The sequence below is a fragment of the Crocuta crocuta genome, unplaced genomic scaffold, assembly GCF_008692635.1.
Source record: "Crocuta crocuta isolate KB4526 unplaced genomic scaffold, BGI_CrCroc_1.0 scaffold3, whole genome shotgun sequence".
NCBI classification, from domain to species: Eukaryota; Metazoa; Chordata; class Mammalia; order Carnivora; family Hyaenidae; genus Crocuta; species Crocuta crocuta.
In genome coordinates, this window is record NW_027529934.1 from 5,711,129 (window position 1) to 5,730,899 (window position 19,771).

At 38.0% G+C, this 19,771-nt stretch overlaps 2 protein-coding genes and 1 long non-coding RNA gene across 4 annotated transcripts in view; 1 reads left to right on the forward strand and 2 right to left on the reverse strand.

Moving 5' to 3' along the window:
• The window catches only part of LOC144230869 (torsin-1A-interacting protein 2), a 21,234-nt gene extending 20,891 nt beyond the window's left edge, over positions 1 to 343 (reverse strand). Inside the window, exon 1 of the mRNA XM_077763220.1 lies at positions 259 to 343. The gene's annotated coding sequence lies outside the window, so the exon portion shown is untranslated. The remainder of the gene's footprint in view (positions 1 to 258) is intronic.
• Positions 307 to 19,771, forward strand: part of TOR1AIP1 (torsin 1A interacting protein 1) — a 41,664-nt gene continuing 22,199 nt past the window's right edge. Inside the window, exons 1-4 of one of the 2 annotated variants that reach the window (XM_077763217.1) lie at positions 307 to 421; positions 2,073 to 2,150; positions 8,347 to 8,406; positions 19,251 to 19,292. In XM_077763217.1, the coding sequence (XP_077619343.1) occupies positions 307 to 421; positions 2,073 to 2,150; positions 8,347 to 8,406; positions 19,251 to 19,292 (295 nt within the window). Of the gene's footprint in view, positions 422 to 2,072; positions 2,151 to 8,346; positions 8,407 to 9,300; positions 9,346 to 19,250; positions 19,293 to 19,771 lie in introns of those variants that run through there. The other variant, XM_077763215.1, reaches the window with a different exon arrangement.
• Positions 11,116 to 19,771, reverse strand: part of LOC144230870 (uncharacterized) — a 22,215-nt gene continuing 13,559 nt past the window's right edge. Inside the window, exons 3-4 of the long non-coding RNA XR_013334903.1 lie at positions 13,243 to 13,293; positions 11,116 to 11,349 (exon numbers count right to left, since the gene is read on the reverse strand). This is a non-coding gene — a long non-coding RNA (uncharacterized LOC144230870). The remainder of the gene's footprint in view (positions 11,350 to 13,242; positions 13,294 to 19,771) is intronic.

Here is a 19,771-nt window from a genome sequence, read left to right on the forward strand (position 1 = left end):
CCACGGGCCCCCCTGCGGGAAGGCAGGCGCCGGCTCGCCCCTCAAAATGGCGGCGGCAGCGACGCGCCTGCGTACGGAACCCCTTCGCCGTCGCGCCCCGGCCGGCGGGAAGTGAGGTTCTCGGAAGAGCCGCCAGAAGTGTACGGCGACTTCGAGCCCCGGGTGGCCAAAGAAAAGTCCCCGGCGAGAAGACGAGTCCCGCTAGAAGAGTTCCGGCCTGATTCTTCTAAAGAGGAAGTGAGAGAAAGCGCCTACTACCTTCGGTCTCGGCAGAGGAGGCAGCCGCGACTCCCGGAAGCCGAGGAGATGAAGACGCGAAGGGTTACCCGCCTACAGCATCAGCAGCAGTCACAGCAGCCTTCGCTAGAGCCGTCTCCGGTTACGGCCAGGAGAGGGTTACGGGACTCTCCTTCCTCTGAAGGTGAGGCCGCCGGAGGTAACAGTCTCCGCCGCGAGCCGGGGAGCGAGCGCAGGCGCGGGGGCGCGAGCGCTGTGTGCGCGTGTCGGGCGGGCGTGCGCTCCCGCCCAGCTCTCCTCCGTCCGGGCTCCCGCGGCTCCGCGGCGCGGAGGGACGGGCGCCCCCACGCGGGGTCCGCCCCGACGGTAGGCGGGCCAGAGGTGCAGGCGCCTGGCGGGTTGGGTAGGCGAGTCGGGCTGAGCGACCTGAGCGGGGACCTCTGCGCATCCCTGGGCATCGACCTGGGGCGCTCCGAATTGCCTCTTTCTGCAGGCCGTCACGGAGGGTGGGCGACTTAGGTGGCCGGCGCGACATCAAAACACTTGGGACTCCGTTTCACTTCGGTTTCCTCTGTCCTGCGGATGTTACTACCAAAGCCACTTCCATTTCCTCCTTTAACTCTCAGTAGCCAGAAGTCCCTAGCTGAGAGTTACGGTTCTAATGTAACCGTCCAGTCTTTTTCCATCGCTACCCAGGTCGGGGGAGAGGGAAGGGAAATTTGGTGAGTGGGCGTTTCAAGGGCCAGAGTAGTTGATGAATTGACCTGAGACCCCACCCAGGTACTTAACACCGAGGTGAGGTCAGTCCGTTATCCTGAACTTGAGCTGACTGCTCTCTCACCTGTGGTGGTCGCTGCAAAAATTCGCCACTTGGGGGCCCTTGGTGTAACCTCATTGGTTAAGCCGCTTGACTAAACGGGATTCTTAGTTTTTCTCTAAATGGGCCAAAAGGATGTTGACCAAGTGAGTGTATAGTTTTAGGTAAGTCACAGGTGAATCTACTCCCCTAAGCCATCTTCTCCCACCCACCTCCCTCTTCCCCTTCTAATCCTGAGTCACAGGTGAAGTTTGTTTTAGCCCCATGTAAGGCACCTATGAGGTAAAAGTCTGGGGTTTCGATCACAATGGGATTACAAAATTAGTGGTAAACCTTGATAGCCAGGCTGAGGAGATAGATATTCAGCTCAGAGCAGAGTAATAGGCAGCCCATGTATCTGTCGACGACTGAAGTGCTGACATATTTGAAGATGCGTTGATGTTAAAATTTTGTTAAAAATATGTACGTTACTATTGGGTGTAGGTACTCAAGACAGTTAAGCTCATATATAGGTTAGTTTTATTTCTCTTTTAAGATAAGAAACTTGAAGACAAAGATCCCATCCATCATTGAAGTTAGGTTGTATCTCCTACTGTATCTAAAGAATGCTTTGCACACATAGGCAATAAATGTTAACATATTAACTCTGCCGCAGAACCTGGTGCAGTTATATCAGCTTTTTAAACACATAAAAGATTTACCTCTATTTTAGTAAGAAAATCTATAAGGATCTAAACACTTTTCACACTTTTGCTTTCTCCCACATCATTTTTGAAACTGTAGCCCATCTTTTAAATTTCTAAAGTAATAGACTTTTATCGTAAAGCGTCAAAGGTAGTTTATTTTTATATTGCCTTAAGAGTACTTATACCCCAATTCCTGAGTTTTGGTAAATTTCATTACACATTGCTAAAGAAATGAATTATGTGCATTTCTGCTTTTGTATTGCTGTTAAGGTGCATAATCTGCACCTGATCATATGTTCTGAATTTTGACAATTGTCATTTCTATTCTTTAGAGGATGAACCATCTTCAGAAACGATTTTAAGCCGAACAGTCTCAAAGAAAACTGTTCAGAGAACACAAGAAACTCCAGGTAAGAAAAGTGATTTTATTTTTTGCCTTACTTGCCATCCTTTATTTTTTTTTTTTTTTTTGGAACATACAGATTATAACCTGGTTCATCAAGGGTCCCAAATCATAACTTATTCAGAATTAAAAATTAAATTTAAAAAATAAAATAAATAACTTATTCAGAGTTGTGAATCTCAAAACTATTGAGATTAGTTTATTGAATTAATCCATATAGGCATATGTCAAGAAAAGGTGGAATGAGTACTTGAGTATCTGCTAATTATGAGCCACTTTGTAAATGGTAATTCATTCTCATAACTCTGCAGGATAGGGATGTACCCATTTTATAGATGAGAAAACTGAAGCTCAGAGAAGCTAAGACTCTTCCCTATGATTACATAATATGTGACTAAGCCAAAATTCAGACCCAGATTTGTCTTCTTCAGAACCCTTTCATTTTCCCCAAGTACCTCACTGTCACTCCTCCATGTAATAATTAGCTACTCAGTGAAGTTGATTGAGTGAATGAATATGTCACACTACCTTCCATTTAAAATTGAGTGGGGGTGCCTGGCTGGCTTAGTCAGTGAGGCATGTGACTCTTGATCTCAGGGTGATGAGTTCAGGCCCTACATTGGGCATGGAGCCTACTTAAAATAAATAAGAAACTAAAATTAAAATGGAGTGAGTGATCTGCATAGTAAAATCATGACATGATATGGTCAGTATTGCATGAAATCAGCTGTAAGACCACCATCATTGTTTTATGTACCACTTAGAAGGAAGAAATGCTGCCAATTGAACTGTAACATGCCGTAGATTGTACGATTCATCCCAATTTCAGAGATGTTAAAGATTTTTTTAAAAGTTTTTTGAGAGAGTGAGTGTGTGTGGGAGGGGCAGAGAGATGGGGATGGGGGCTGGGGGAGGGAGAGAGAATCCTCCACAGTGTCAGCACAGAGCCCAATATGGGGCTCAAGCTTATGAACCATGACATGACCTGAGCTGAAACTAAGAGTCAGATGTTTATCAGATCGAGCCACCCAGGCGCCCCAATTTCAGAGATGTTCGAGTGTAAAAATATTTGCATTTTAGTGTCAATGTAACATAAAAGTAGACTATATTGACAGTCCATTTAAGTTTTAAAAGCTGTTAAAACTATTTTGAAAAGCGGGGAAATGGATTTAGTTCAGTTATTAATGCTTAGTTCCTTTGGTTTTTAGTTCCGTTTATTTTCAGTTTGCTTTTTTTTGACATTAAGAAAGTCCCACAACAGTAAAACTCCTATCTTGACTTGTTTCCTTAGCCATTGCTTCTAATAAGAATATGCTTTATAATTTGAGCTTTTCTATTCTCATTTTAGAATAAGGTATATCTGGTTCAAGTTTATTTTATTTATTTTTTAATGTTTTATTTATTTCTGAGAGAGAGAGAGAGGGGGGGACACAGCGTGAGTAGGGGAGGGTCAGAGAGAGAGGGAGGCACAAAATCTGAAGCAGTCTCCAGGCTCTGAGCTAGCTGTCAGCACAGAGCCCGACGCGGGGCTCGAACCCACGAACAGTAAGATCATGACCTGAACCGAAGTCGATGCTTAACCAACCGAGCCACCCAGGCGCCCCTGTCTGGTTCAAGTTTAGTTCCAAATAAACATGCCCTTTATATTTAATTCCTTGAACTGCCTGTATTACCGTGTTAAGATTATAAACTATCTCAGAAAGATGCTTTGAGTAATAAATGCTACAGATTTTCCCAGCCATTTGGAAAAACCATATTCTTGAAATTTTATTATAGTATGTTTATTTGCTTATCTCTTATACCTGGAGAAACAGATGTTTCTTTTTATTTATTTTTTTATTTTTATTATTTTTTTAATGTTTTATTCATTTCTGAGAGAGAGAGAGAGAGCGCGTGAGCAGGGGAAGGTCAAGAGAGAGGGAGACACAGAATCTGAAACAGGCTCCAGACTCTGAGCTGGCTGTCAACACAGAGCCCAATATGGGGCTTGAACCCATGACTGTGAGATCATGACCTGAGCTGAAGTCAGACGCTTAACCAACTGAGCCACCCAGGCGCCCCTGGACTTTTCTTTTTTAAAATTTAGAGTTAACGTATAAAAATTATGGTGTTAATTTAAGTACATTGATAGAATGAAGACTGCTGAATACCAGCCTATAGACCATTATAAAAGTATTATATAATGAAATCTCTTGAAAGTCTTTTGGAGTTCACATTAGGCCTATATTTAAGGACCGCTAATGTGGCACATGGCTTTGCTTCTGTTACCCACCCACCTTGAGCCGCAGGCCTTTATCAGTATGATTTCCCCTGCCCAAACTGTGAGGCCACTGTGGAAATGATACAGCGCATGCACATTTTGTACACAGTAAAACATAGCTACAAGGGGTATCCCCTACCTTATGGCACTTTACAAGGGATGTGAGGTTCATAAAGTTTTGCTTAAGCATTTTTTTTCTCAAGAAGCTTATGTTATTATTAGCAATGGAAAAGAAAAAACGTTTTCCAGTGTAGATGATAGATTGATGGGAACCCATGCGTAAATTGCCTGGAATGTATCAGTAATGTACTGTACATATACCATAACTAGAAATAAGGGTATGTAAGGGTGGTTAAGCGTCTGACTTCGGCTCAGGTCATGATCTCATGGTTCGTGGGTTCGAGCCCTGCAACAGGCTCTGTGCTGATGGCTAGCTCAGAGCCTGGAGCCTGTTTCAGATTCTGTGTCTCCCTCTCTGATCCTCCCCTATTCATGCTGTCTCTCTCTCTCTCTCAGAAATAAACAAAAACATTAAATATGGGTTCGAGCCCTGCAACAGGCTCTGTGCTGATGGCTAGCTCAGAGCCTGGAGCCTGTTTCAGATTCTGTGTCTCCCTCTCTGATCCTCCCCTATTCATGCTGTCTCTCTCTCTCTTTCTCAGAAATAAACAAAAACATTAAATAAATAAAACTATAGTTTAAAAACAAAATAAGGGTATGTACATCTTGGGGAGATTTGGGATATTAAGAATTCAGTGGTACTTTATTTTTTTAAAGAGCTTTTTTAAAGTTTATTTACTTATTTTGAGAGAAAGAGTGAATGGGGAAGGGGCAGACAGAGATGGAGAGAGAATCCTGCCAAGCAGGCTCCTTGCTGACAGCACAGAGCCAGACGTGGGGCTCAAGCTCACGAACCGTGAGGTCATGACCTGAGCTGAAATCAAGAGTTGACGCTCGACCAACTGAGCCACCCAGGCGCCCCAAAATTCAGTGATACTTTTACAAATCATCCTGCATCTAGCACTGAGCATGCTTCAAGTAGAGAGTTTAGGGAATTTTTGAACAAATGCTTATAACATCTGTCTAGCAGAGGAATTATGTAAATAGTAGTCACTCTTTGATGAAATGCTACTTTAAGTAGGCCTTTCCCCTTATAGAATCATAGACTTTCAGTTTAACTTTTGTGTTGAAAAATAGTGCTATAACTGTATATAGGACCACTGGTGTGGTCTGAGAGAAACTTATCCAAAGATGCCCTTAAGAATAAAGACCTAAACCAATGGGCCACCTTCTAAAACAACCTAGTAAAGACAATTACATCATCTGCCTTCTTGTTTTTCTAAGTCATGAGAAATACTGAATAGTTTAGAACAGGGATACAGTTTAAACTCTTCTTATTGTTTAAAGTTCCAGAATTAAAATGTTTTCACAAAATAGCCATTGGGTTGTTCATTCAGTTCAGTCCATGTGTTCTTTTTTTTTAATTGTAATTTTTAAAATGTTTATTCTTTTTTTTTTAATGTTTTATTTATTTTTTAGACAGATAGAGAGACAGTGTGAGCAGGGAAGGGTCAGAGAGAGAGGGAGACACAGAATCTGAAATGGGCTCCAGGCTCTGAGCTATCAGCACAGAGCCCAATGCAGGGCTTGAACCCACGAACTGTGGGATCATGACCTGAGCCTGAGTCGGACGCTTAACTGACTGAGCCACCCAGGTACCCCTAATATGTTTATTCTTGAGAGACAGAAAGAGGGAGAGCATGAGAAGGAGAGGGTCAGAGACAGAGAGGGAGACACAGAATCTGAAGTAGGTTCCAGGCTCCAAGCTGTCAGCACAGAGCCCAATGCAGGGCTTGAACTAACGAACCATGAGATCATGACCTGAGCCGAAGTTGGACACTTAACTGTCTGAGGCCACCCAGGTGCCCAAGTCCATGTATTCTTATATAACTCTTCTGTGGTCAGATTCATTCCTTTCTGGAAATCATGAAACTAATTTTACAATATAAAATTATATTAGGAGAACTTCAGTTACTTTTCCTAAAGTTAAATAGGTATTTTTGTTCCAACTGCTGTGGTTTCTAGTTAAAGAAGCATAGATAATTATTTTTGAATATCTGCCATTTTGTCATGAACATTTGATTCTTTGGCTGCTGAACATTTGATTTTTTTGGAGCATTCCCTTTACTCTCCCGATAATTTATTGAGTACCTGCTTTATGCCAGTCTCCATGCTAGATGCTGGGGTGCGGTGGTGAGCAAAAGCAGACAAGGGAAGAAGGTTGCTACAAAGGAAGCATACTTGCTCTTTTATTCTCTAATACCTCTCTTTGGTACTCTGTCTCCTTCAAGTATCTTATCTAAGGATATGTACACCATAGAGCATGCAAGAAATACTTCTTAAAAGGTAGGAACTGAAATAGTAATTGATGTCTATAAATTACGTTGAGTTTTAGGTTTTAATTAAACCTGAGAAGAGTGAGAACACAGAAAGGAAAAGAGGAAAGCAGCTGTAATAATGGGATTATGAACATGTACAAGATTTATTTTTAAAGCTATTTTTATAAGTTCTAAATACCTGATGTTTGAAATGCTTGCATCTAAGATAGATATTTCTTAGAAGCTTACAGCTGGAAGATTTAGGGAAGTCATCTCCCCAAAGTTTCTTTCATCACAAGTATCCCTTTGTTAGCATCCATTCATATAGTGCCTGCTCATTTTCAGTGAAATGGAAATCATTCCCTCACTATCTGTTCTGTTTTGGAGACATTAATTATTTGTTTAAGTAATGAACTAAAAGCTAACTTTTCTGTAACTTTCTGTTGACCTTCTACCTTTTTGAGCTATGGAAGTTTAATTGCTTTTCCACATCTCTGTCTTCAAGATATATAGAAACATATTCAATATGTATTTTTTGAACAAACAAGTGCCTGGCCTGTCACAGTTTCTCTTCTGGATACTCTAAAGGGGAAACTGAGTTAAGTTGGTTTTGTAAAAACAAACATAGGCAGTCAGTGTAATGGAGGGACCAGTGATAGCCAGTTCAGAATGGTTTTCACTGTTCTCCTACAGAGCCAAACACAATGTTGTTGTTGTTGTTTGGTTTTATTTATTTTGAGAGAGAGCGAGCGAGCATGCGCGTGCACACCCATGGGGGGAGAGGTAGAGATAGGGGGAGAGAGAGAGAGAGAGAAAGAGAGAGAGAATCCCAAGCAGGCTCAGTGTGGAGCCTGATGTGGGGCTCAAACATGTGATCGTGACTTGAGCCGAATCAGGAGTTGGATGCTTAACCAACTGAGCCACCCAGGTGCCTGGACATAGAGACAAAAGAAATAAACATAATCAAAATTCAGATATATATTGGACTTTAGATAATGTTTTTTGAGGCTTTTTGAGAAAACACACCTTGGTTTTCTAGGTTAACATTTTATATGATGAGATCAGCTTCCCCATTAGCCGTATGCCTTTGAACCATAGACAGTCTGAAACCCTGGCTAATATTAACACTTTATTTAAGATTAGAACACATTTCCTGAACACTTGTAAGGTTAAATAGTTGGAGGTACTGTATTAACTCTCAAAAAGTTAACCCCCAAATTAAAGTATGCCATGAATAATCCATGATGAGGTTAAGCCCCAAATGGAATACTTAATTGAGTTGGTGCTACAGTTCCAATTTTGGTTCTCAGTTGAGAAATTTAGAAGACTTTTATTTGGTATTCCTTTCTTATATAAATATGGTCTGCTGAGAAAAATTAGTATTTTTTTTATCATGTTCATAAATTTTTTTGGCAGGAAGTTTGTCTATAGTTCACTTTTATATTCCCATCCTTAAAATAATGAAAGGCTCAGAAAAACTTTTGCTGAATAAGTAAATGATTATGTCATAAATTTATTATGTCTGACATTTTATACTTTTTTAATGTTTTTTCTTCTTATATTAGTGCTGAGTGAAGATCCTATAATCAGCTTGTGTAGACCCCCCCTAAGAAGCCCAAGGTCTGGTAAGACATTATTTTGTCTGTTGGTTTAACTGTTTCATAAATACAGATTTATTTTTAAATAGGTTACTACATGTATCCATATGGTTTGAAATTTGAAAGTTATTAGAAATATATAGTGAAAAGTCTCCCTGCCCCTCTGTCCTTTACCCACCCAGTCTCCATATTAGAGGGAATCAGTGTTTTCAGTTTCTTAGGGTTTTTTTTTTAAGAGTTATTTTATGGAGCTACAAAGAAATTTGTGCATAAATAATGTTTTCCTCCCTTTTATCACAAATGTTAGCCCAATAAACACTCTTTTCTGTACCTTATTATCTGTTTTTTATTTTTACTTAACCTATTGAGACATCTTTCCAAAGAGATAGATATAGGCCTTCCTCATTCTTTTTAAGAGGTTGCTATGATTCTTTTTGTTAGCATGATGTTTTTAAACTAGGATCAAGGACTTTTTATTCTTCCCAGCATAATGCTAATAAAAAAATCAAGACTGAGCCTGTATAGTTCAGGGCTATAAATTTCTTCTGCCTCACTTACATTTGGTTTTGATTAAAACCTCTGACAAGTATTGCCCTTCAGTTGATTTCATGACCATGAGAGAAAACCAGTAAAGGCATCCAAGCCGTCTACTTCTGCTTCCTTCTCAGAGTTCGTTAGCTCATAAGGGTGCTTTAGTATGGGAACTAAGGAAGAACCTTATTTATCTTCCCATTAGGTTTCTACTCCTCGATCCTTCTCTTTAAGAAAGAATTAGGATGGGGTTTTTTTGATAGATGAGTGTCGTTTTAAGTTTTCTAACGATAAAGATCTGTTAAGGTTTTGATGATGAACCTGTGGTAAAGACCCACATGATGCATTTCCTTTTGAGTTCTAATCGTTTTCTTGCTATCTCTCTTGCAGATTCGGCATACAAAACAAATGGAAATACTAAAATGAGTGAATTAGGTTTGTTCATCTCTAATTCTTACAGGTTCTTTTTGAGGGTTCTAAGAATCAGAACACAGGCATATACACGGTTGGTCACTGGCTTGAAAATACTCCTTTGCTCATTTTCTCAGATTGTGGGACACTGTCCATATGGCCAAGACCTTTCTTAATTGCCCTGGTTCTTATTCTAGCTGAAATTATGTCTTTTATTACTTAAGTTCAGATAGGAACGTGTAATACAAACACATTTTAATTTTTATGAGACTTTGTTAAATTCACACTCCTGTGAAAAAAGGGAATATCAGTTTACCAGTTCCATTTTTCTTGAGTTAGAAAGTGAGTTAGACATATTTTTCGTAGTAAGTTCAGTATCCTTTGCCATGTTTGTTGGACTGGTTTAAGTGCTTTCCAGTGTTTGCCTTGGTGTAGTACGTGAGATACCCAGATCCATGGTGTTAAGTAAACCTATACTGATTGTGGTTGGACTTATTTTTAAGTTACAGTATTTCCCTAAATTTAGAGATGAGTCAAAACAAAGAAAACTTCCCTTTTTTTAAAAAAAAAGAAATAAATAGTTGCAACTTCTGTTAAATTCATCTTTCACTTAAGCTTGGGTTGATTTCTTGGAAACATCAGGATTTAGTGTCTGGGTGCTGAAAGTGATCCTTACAGTATGTAGTTCATCATGTGAACTTGAACCCACCAGAGTTTCTCAACTGCTGTATTTAAAACCTTAAAAAAGTTTTTTTTAAGTCATAGTTTCTTAATTGGTAAAGAATTTGGAGCTGAAATAATCCAGCACTTTTACTTTTTATGCTAGATTTAGAAATGATTTTTATAAGTACTTTATAATAAGAAGGAACTTTTAAAAAGTACTTTCCAGTTCAAAGAACATTTCTGTGGGATTCATAGAGAATGGCCTCCTCTGGTTCTTTTTTACAGTAATGTTAGTATCTCTTAGACTATCAAAAATGGCCGTTCACAGAGCTTGAATAATAGTGATATCCGCAAACTGTTCTTTATCCTCCTTCCTGCTGCCCCACTCTGCCTCTGTTCTCAAAAGCATGATTGGCATTGAATTATCGGAAAGGTACCACTCTTAAAGGTGTCTATACCTGAGGGTTAGCCTCTAGGTAAAATCTGACCTGCAATCCTGTGTTTGCACAGCCTATGAGCTAAGAAGAGAGACCTGGTGTGGCTAGCAAAGCCTCAGATATATTTATTATTTGATCCTTTATGGAAAAAGTTTACCGCTCTCTGGTTTATACCGGTGGCAGCAAATTGCCCAGTTGGTCATTTTTTTGTTCTAAGTGTAAATTCAGAGAGTTACATACTTGCCTCGACATAGATTGATCGTAGCACTAGAGAAGCTGCCATTCCAGGCCCAAGGCTAAATACCGCCCCCCAACCAACCTCAGCCAGGATGTCCCCAGCTTTGGGCAAGTCTCCTGTGACCCAGCCTATTCTCTCTCTTTTGCCACAGCTCTTATAATATTTTAACTTTAAAATTGAGGGTATTATTACTTCAAGTAAGAGTTTAGTTTCTCAAAGCTTCTGCATAAGCATAGAGAAGAGTGCCTTAAAAAAAATAAATGTTATAACCTTTTACACGTAGAAGCCAAGTTTAAAATAAAGGAAAAGGAATGCAAAACAGGGAAATAAAATTAAAACTTTTCATGTGGTACTAAACGCTACTGATTCATCATCAGATTGTATTTAAATATTTATGCATTCTTTGTAGCTTGGGTTAAAAAGATGAAAATGTAGAATGGTTAAAACCTTGCATGAAACCTCATTATTAAGCATTAATTTCATACTATTTTCTTGAGTTGTTTTTTTGTCATGGTATGAGCAATTTTAACAAAAGTCTTAAAAAGTTTTTATTCTGTGATACAAAAATCTATTCATTTATTAAACAAACATTTATTTTTAATCACCTTCTATATGTATCGGTGACTGGCCTAAATGCTGGAACCTTAAAGAGCCATGATAATTTTCCCCCTAGCTCTTAGAGTACAGGATCTAGTGGAAAAGAAAACAAGTTAGAGAAATTATTGTAATGTTATTAAGTGTTAAAATGGTGGTATATGTATTTGACAGACTAGAAGAGAAATGCCTTATTCTGAATGAGAGGTTGGGAGGGTTTCATGGAGGAAATGGCATTTGGGAGGACTTGAAATTCTTGACCTTCCTTTACCAGAATGAAAAGTGTAGGTATAGCCAAGATAACAAGTAGAGTGATAACGATGATTGTTGTTCAAATGTATAGGATTTATTATTATTTGGAACATCTAACTCATAAGATCTTATTGGATTATGCATAAGGCACAATGATATTAGTAATATTGAAGACAACCTTGCTTAACAAGTTATTGTTCATGCCTTGAGTACTGTTGATATTGTCAGCAACATAAAATTCTTCAAAAAAAATTTTTAAGTTTATTTCTTTATTTTGAGAGAGACAGAGACAGCATGAGTGGGTAAGGTGCAGAGAGAAAGAATCCCAAGCGGGCTCTCTGCAACTAGCACAGAGCCTGATGCGGGGTTCAAACTCACAAAACCACGAGATCATGACCTGAGCTGAAACCAAGAGTCAGACACTTAACCAGCTGAGCTACATAGGTGCCCCAGAAACATAAAAGCCTAAATAAAGGACCTTTAGACACTAGATTAAAAGTGTTCAAAAATCCATGATATATTAAACACTTCAGATATAATGATATAAAAAATAAATGGGGAGCTCCCTTATATAAGTTGATTAGAAAAAATTCTTAAATTTTCCCCATCCTAATTAGACAACATATACATAAACAGAATAAAGGAGATTTAATTTTAGCTACCCTTTATATGAGTGATTAATTATTAGGTGATTTGGCTCTGAACAAGTTGACTTGGAGTTTAAAAAGTACATGGAAATAAATTAGATCAGGATCAAAAAGGAAGGGATAACTGCACTATTCATTTTCTTTCTGGTGACCCAGTGAAGAAATATACAGATTCTAAAATCAATTTAGCCTTAAATTTTGCTATACCAAATAATTTTTAAACTATATAAAATGTAATGTTTAAATATAAATGAAACTTTAGCAAAGTTACTGTTAGGTTTTTTTTTTTTTTTTACGTTTATTATTTTGTGAGAAAGAGAACGTGTTTGTGCTCAAGTGAGGGAGGGGCAGAGAGGAGAAGAGAGAGACTCCCAGATGGGCTCAAACTTCCAGACTGCGAGATCATGACCTGAGCCGAAATTGTAGGCACAGGACTGAGCCACCCAGGCTCCCTGCAAAGCTCTGTTTTGAATGAGTTACACTTGGAAGTTATTGGAACCTCTCATATTAGAAGAGTTCAGCCCTCAGCCTTATCTTTGTCATTAATTCAAAAAATTATTGAGAGAGACTTCTGGTTTCCCTCCCGTTCCACATGTAAGAAGCTAGCCTAACAAATAAATACAACTAAAAACTCAAAAGTTCTTTTTGGATCTTTGAGAAAGGAGAGAAAGCAGGGCAAACCCTTGCCCTCAAGATTGGAGAGATAGGTAATACAGGAAATCATGGAGTACCAAGAGCAAAGGCTCAAAAGTGCATACCTCTGCAGGAGCCAGTTCTGGGGTAGCAAAACCTGAACTGTAACTGATGAATTTCAGGAGTCTCGGTGTGCAGAAATCTGAGTTACATATTCCAAGGGGACCCAGTCATAGGGGGTCCTCCACTATTTTTTGAGATCGACCTCCAGGGGCTTGACCAAATGCCCACAGTAAATATCAGAGAAAAGTCCCCTCATACTTCAGTGGTGGGGGGTGGAGAGAGGGGAGTCATGTTGAAATATGCCAGAGCACTCTGTTCTTAATAAAGCCTGCACTCAGGGCAATTTAGTTACCCAGAGCCTGACCGACCGGGGTATTATCAGAACCCAACTGACCTGGGGGAAGGAAATACTGTATTCCAGGCCACTGTAGACAACCTGTCCCACCTAAGGAGAAAAGAAAAACATTGAGAACCATTTGTAGCATAAATTCTCTAAGAGACTAAGACCTAATTTTAGGACTGTGGAGCCCTTTCCCTCCTTCTGGACCTCATCATCACATTACTAAAGGCCTCTTTCGAGCAGTTCCTCTTACCCAGTACATCATGTCCACCATCAAGACAAAATCTTGACATTAAGATTTGGTATCAAGACATAATGAAAGGCCAAATAACACAATCTGAAGAGACAGAGCCACTGTCAGAACCAGATATGGCAGGGGTATTGGAAATATCAGACCAGAAATTTAAAACAGCTATTGATTAATATGTTAGGGATTCTAATGGATAAAATAGACCGCATGCACAAACAGATGGACAGTGTTGTAAGCAGAGATGGAAATCCTAGGAATCAAAAAGAAATGCGAGGGATTAAAAATTGCTATAATAGAAATAAAGAATGCCTTTGATGGACTGGACATGGCTGAGGAAAAAATATCTGTGTCAGAGGGGCAGATTGATACAATCCTCAAATAAGTGATCACATGATAGAGGTGTTAACCAATGCTATGATGGTAATAGTGCAATATATAAATGTATCAAGTCAACATGTACACATACTTACACAATATTACTTGTCAATTCTCGAAATACAGTTTTCAACCAAAAAGCAGAGGAAACAACGACTGAACAAAACAACATCAAAGGACTATACAACTAAAAAACATGTAGCCTACACATAATGGGAGTGCCACAAGGAGGAGAAAAAAGGAACAGAAGAAATACTTGAAACAGTAATCTGGAATTTCCCCAAATTAACGTCAGGCACCAAACCACAGATTCAGGAAGCTCTGAGAACATCAAGCAGAACAAATGCCCAAAAAATACACCTGGGTGTTTATTTTTTTCGAACTACAGAAAATCAAAGATAAAGACAACCTGAAAGAAGCTAGAGGAAGACACCTGACTAGTAAAGAAACAAAGATAAGAATTACATCCAATTTCTTTTCAGAAACCATGCATGTGAGAAGAGAGTGGGATGAATGATTTTAAGTGTGAGAGGAAAAAACCACCAACCTAGAATTCTGTATCTTACAAAATTATCCTTCAAAGGTAAAGACTTTACCCAGGGTAACTAAGGAAAAAAGAAAAGAGATAAACTGAGAAAAAAGGACACAAATTAGTATAGATTTCATGAAAATTAAAAGGATAATCTAGAAAGAACTATGAACACACTGAAACCCACAAATTTGATAATCTGGGTGAAATGAACCCATTCCTTTGAAGACACAATCTGCTAAAACACACAAGAAGAAATATATAATCTGAAAAGGTCTATATCTATTTAAATACATTGACTCAATATTTAATAAATTTCCAAAACAAAGCACCAGGCCTAAATGAGTTCACTGATGAATTATATCGACTATTTAAGGAAACAAGTTATACCAGTTTTTTAAGATATTTTTCAGAAGTTAAAAGTAGAAGAAATACTTCCTAACTCATTGTAAGGCCAGCATTCCCCTAATACTAAAACTAGACAAACACAAGAAAAGAAAACTGCAGATCAATATCTTAAAAACAGATGCAATAGTCTTCCACAAAATATTAGCAAAATGAATTTTTTAAAAATTACAAAAAGAATTAGGGGTACCTGGCTTGCTCATTGGTAGAGCATACAACTCTTAATTTGGGGGTTGTGAGTTCAAGCTCCACATTGGGTGTAGAGATTACTTAAAAACTAAAAAACAAACAAAAAAACCCCACTACAACCAAATAGGATTTGTCCCAGGTATGCAAGACTGGCTCAACATTTGAAAATCTATCATATTAACAGACTAAGAAAGAAAAATCACATGATCATATTAATAGATGCAAAAAAAGTGTTTGGCAGAATCCAGCACCCATTCATGATAAAAACTCTCAGTAAACTGGCAAGAGAGGGAATTTTTCCCAACTTGATAAAACACTATTTACAAAAAAATCTTACAGTTAACGTAACGGTGAGACATTGGAGGCTTTTATGTTAATATCAGTGCTAAAAAGGAATAAGCAATCAAGATAAGAAGGAACCTAAATGCATACTTAGGCATAGATGTTCCTGCTCACCACTTCTTTTCAACATTGTACTAGAGGTTTTAGCTAACGCAATAAGACAAAAGGAAACAAAAGGTATACAGGCTGGGAAGGAAGACAAGTCTTGGTTCACAGTTAACATCATCTATGTAGAAAATCCAAAAGAAAGACAAAAAATAGGAACTAATAAGCAATTATAGCAAGGTTGCAGGATGCAAAGTTAATATAAAAAAGCCAATCACGGTCCTATATACCAGCAATGAACAAGAGAAATTTGAAATTAAAAACAATACAATTTACATTAGCACACCCCCCCAATGAAGTACAGGTGTAAATCTAAGAACAAGATCTGTTCGAGAAAAATTACAAAACTCATAAATGTAATCAAAGAATTTACTTAAATGGAGAGATATTCCACATTCACGGATAGGAAGACTCAGTATTCTCAAGAAATCAGTTCTTTTCACCTTAATCTATAAATTAAGTGCATTCCCGATCAAAATCCCAACAACTTATTTTGAGAAAATGATTAAGTTCATATAGAATCAAAAGATCCAGTAGAGCTAACACAGTGTTAAAGAAGAAAGTAGGAGGACTCAACCTCAAGACTGACTATGAAGCTTCAGTAATCTAGACAGTGTGGTATTGGTAAAAAGAATAGACAAATAGATGTATAGAACAGACTAGAGAACGCATAAAGAGATCCACTTGTAGTCAACTGATCTTTAACAAGGTCAATACAATGGAGGCAGAATCTTTTCAACAAATGGCTAGAACTGGATATCTACATGCAAAAAAAAAAAAAATCTGGACACAGACCTTAAACGCTTTGCAAAAGTTAACTCAAAATGTGTCATAGACCTAAATGTGAGTTTAAAAAAACCTAGAGGGCTGCCTGGGTGGCTCAGTCGTTTGAGCGTCCGACTTTGGCTCAGGTCATGACCTCATGGTTCGTGGTTCGTGGGTTCAAGCCCTGAACTGGGCTCTGTGCTGACAGCTCAGCCTGGAGCCTGTCTTCGGATTCTTTCTCTTGACTCCCCCCTTCCCCCTCATCCCCCCACCCCGCTCACACTGTCTCTCTCAAAAATAAAACATTTAAAAAAATGAAAAAACCTAGAAAACTCACAGAAGGTAACAGGAGAAAACCTAGAGGACCTTGGGTATGGTGATGCTTTTTTTTTTTTTTTTTTAATTTTTTTAAAATTTTTTATTTATTTCTAGGGGAGAGAGAGAGCGTGAGCAGGGGAGGGTCAGAGAGAGAGGGAATCACAGACTCTGAAACAGGCTCCAGGCTCTGAGCTGGCAGTCAGCACAAAGCCCGACACGGGGCTCGAACCCACGAACTGCGAGATCATGACCTAAGAGAAAGTCGGACACTTAACCGACTCAGCCACCCAGGCGCCCCTATGCTTCTTTACATATAAACAAAAAGCACAACCCGTGAAAGAATTGATACACTGAACTTCATTGAAGTTGTAAACTTCTGCTATGCAAAAGACAATGACAAGAACATAAGCCACTGAGAGCAAATACTTGCATATGACACATCTAATAAAGGACAATTATCCAAAGTATACAAAGAACTCTTAGAACTCAACAATGAAAAAACAACCTGATTTAAAAATGAGCCAAAGACCTAACAGGTATCTCAACAGCAGATATACAGATGGCAAATGAGCATCTGAAAAGATGTCCTAAGTTATATGTCATCATGACATTATATGTCATTTTTACTGTATGATCCAGCAATTACACTCTTTGATATTTACTCAAAGGAGTTGAAAACTTAATATTTATACAAAAGCCTGCACATATATGTTTATAGCAGCTTTATTCACAATTGCCAAAACTTAGAAGCAACCAACATGTCTTTCAGTAGGTGAATGGATAAACTGGCACATCCAGACAATGGAGTGTTACTCAGTGCTATAAAGAAATGAGCTATCAAGCCATAAAAAGAAGGGGCAGAACCTATATGACTGTTCTGGAAAGGCAAAACTATTGAGACAGTAAAAAGATTAGTGGTTGTCAAAGGTGTGGTGGTGGTGGTGATAGGGGATGGATGAATGGGTGGAGCACAGAGGACTTTTAGGGCATGAAAATACTCTGTATGATACCATAATGATGAATACATGTCATTATATGTTTGTCTAAACCCATAGAATGTGCAACACCAAGAGTGAACTGTAATGTAAATTAGGGTCTTGGAGTGAACATGATGTGTAAATGTAGATCCATCAATTGTACCACTGTTCAACAAATACACCGCTCTGGTGGGGGGTATTGATAATGGGGGAAGCTGTGCCTGTGTGGGGCAGGGAAGATAAAGGAAATCTATCTTCCTTCCCTTCAGCCTTGCTGTGAATCTTAAACTGCTCTTTAAAAGAAAATTAATAAAAAAATTAATCATTAAGTGCTGACTATATGCCATTATAAACAATACTGATGCAGTGGTAGATGGGTGGTAGACTTGAAATCAGAAGGGCCTGTGTTCAATTCTTTTTTTGTCACTTGTTAATCCTGACACTCTTAGACAAATCACTTAATATCATGAACCTTACCTATAAAAGTTATTGTCTCATGACATTAGGGAATCAGATAGTAGATGAGAAGGGTTTTTTTGAAAACTAACAGCATGCAAATATCAACGAAGTAACTATTATTAAGATAATGACTTAAGACATAACTATTGACTCGTAAGAAAACATCTTTTGCTCACATGCTATATAAATAGTTACATAAATGAAAATAAACTGCTGTACAAAAGGGCTAATATGCGTGTTGGGGAACGGTATCTCTTTGTATGAATGGAAATAGTAATGAAAAAATTTTAAGAGAATAGCACTAAGGCAAGTTTGATTTTCCATTTTTCTGCTTCAGAAAGAAAATTGAAAAGACAATTTCACTTAGGATCCTAGATTAAAATGGAATCAAATATACCAGGTCCTAGCTTTTTAAGAGTAACAGTATTTGCTGTTTTGGTTAGTTTTTTTCCTATACCAAAAATATTGGCAAATATATTTCACATAGCAATTTACACTTGTCCTTATGCTAGTAGTAGTTTGACCAGTGTTATATTAATATCATTAAGCTGATCTGGAGAAAATATTTCCAAGTTCACCATATAACGTGTTGGCATTTGCCTTCCACAGTATTGTTTTCCCCTTTTGAAAAGCAAATAGGGGTTAAAAGCTAGAGGGAAAGCTGAAAAAAAAAAAAAGATTTCAGCTTTGTGAACAGTTTGGTTCATACCACTTCTGCAATGATCACGCAGCAATATTTTAGCCCAATTGTGCAATGCCACCTTTGGGTTTATCTCCTTTTACTAAAAATTTTTCAGAATAGGTCATATAAAAATAATGTGTTTGATACATTTTGCTCATTTATCTTTGTCCAAATTCTCTGGCTCTGAAAAAAAGTAGCGTACATGAACGTGCTGGAGCTAGGGTTTCTTTCCCTTCATTTGGATATACTAGTGCGGTAAAGAACTGATTTGTCATTTCTACCTGTGTGGTGGGTTTCTCAAGAGGGTATGGGTAATCTGGCGAATAGGAGAATAAGAATTCAGTAAATCTATAGGGACTGCAATATTTATCAATAGAGAATTTCATGCTTTCTGCAAACAGGCTACAGTTTAGAATACAGATGGACGTATGGCTGAAAGAAACATGAACTCTTCCTGATTCTAGGTTGTATCTAACTGATTTCTGAAATAACCTAAAAGGAAATAATATATTGTTTTAACATTTGATAGAAGACAAAGTTTAATTCATCTGCCTTTATGTTCACTTTCCTAAATTATATATTGTAAATTATGTATTATATAATTATATACTGTTTATTCCTAATCTTTAGGTTTTGATATTATATATGATGTGTTTGCTTTTCTAGAAGCCAGCAGCGTCCAACAGAAGGTCAATTTTTCTGAAGGAGGTATTTTCTTTTAAAATATTCTAATTTTGTTTTCATTAACATGAGGAGCAATTTTGATAGATACTTAAGAAAGGAGAACATTTTTCTTAAGGAAAAATTGATGCTTATCTAAATTCATATTGGGTAGATAAAATGGAATAGAGTGAGTGATGATAGCCTTTATATGCATTTTAAGCATCTTTTATCTGAGTTAATAATTTTAAGTAAAGCCAATAAAAACAGATTTTGGCATAAGCTGGCCTTTGATTATGCTATTAATGTAATTATTTTTCCAAATTCTCATAATCGTCTATGAATAGAACAGTAAAACTTAGTCCATTTTAAAACCCATCATAATCTTAATTACCTGCATACTGAAATGTTTATAAATGGGTGTGAGTATACATCTTCCCCTTCACAAACATAGATACTTATATGTAAACACACACGGGCATATACTAATCTTCTTTGAATTTACACACTAAAAATATGTAGATTCC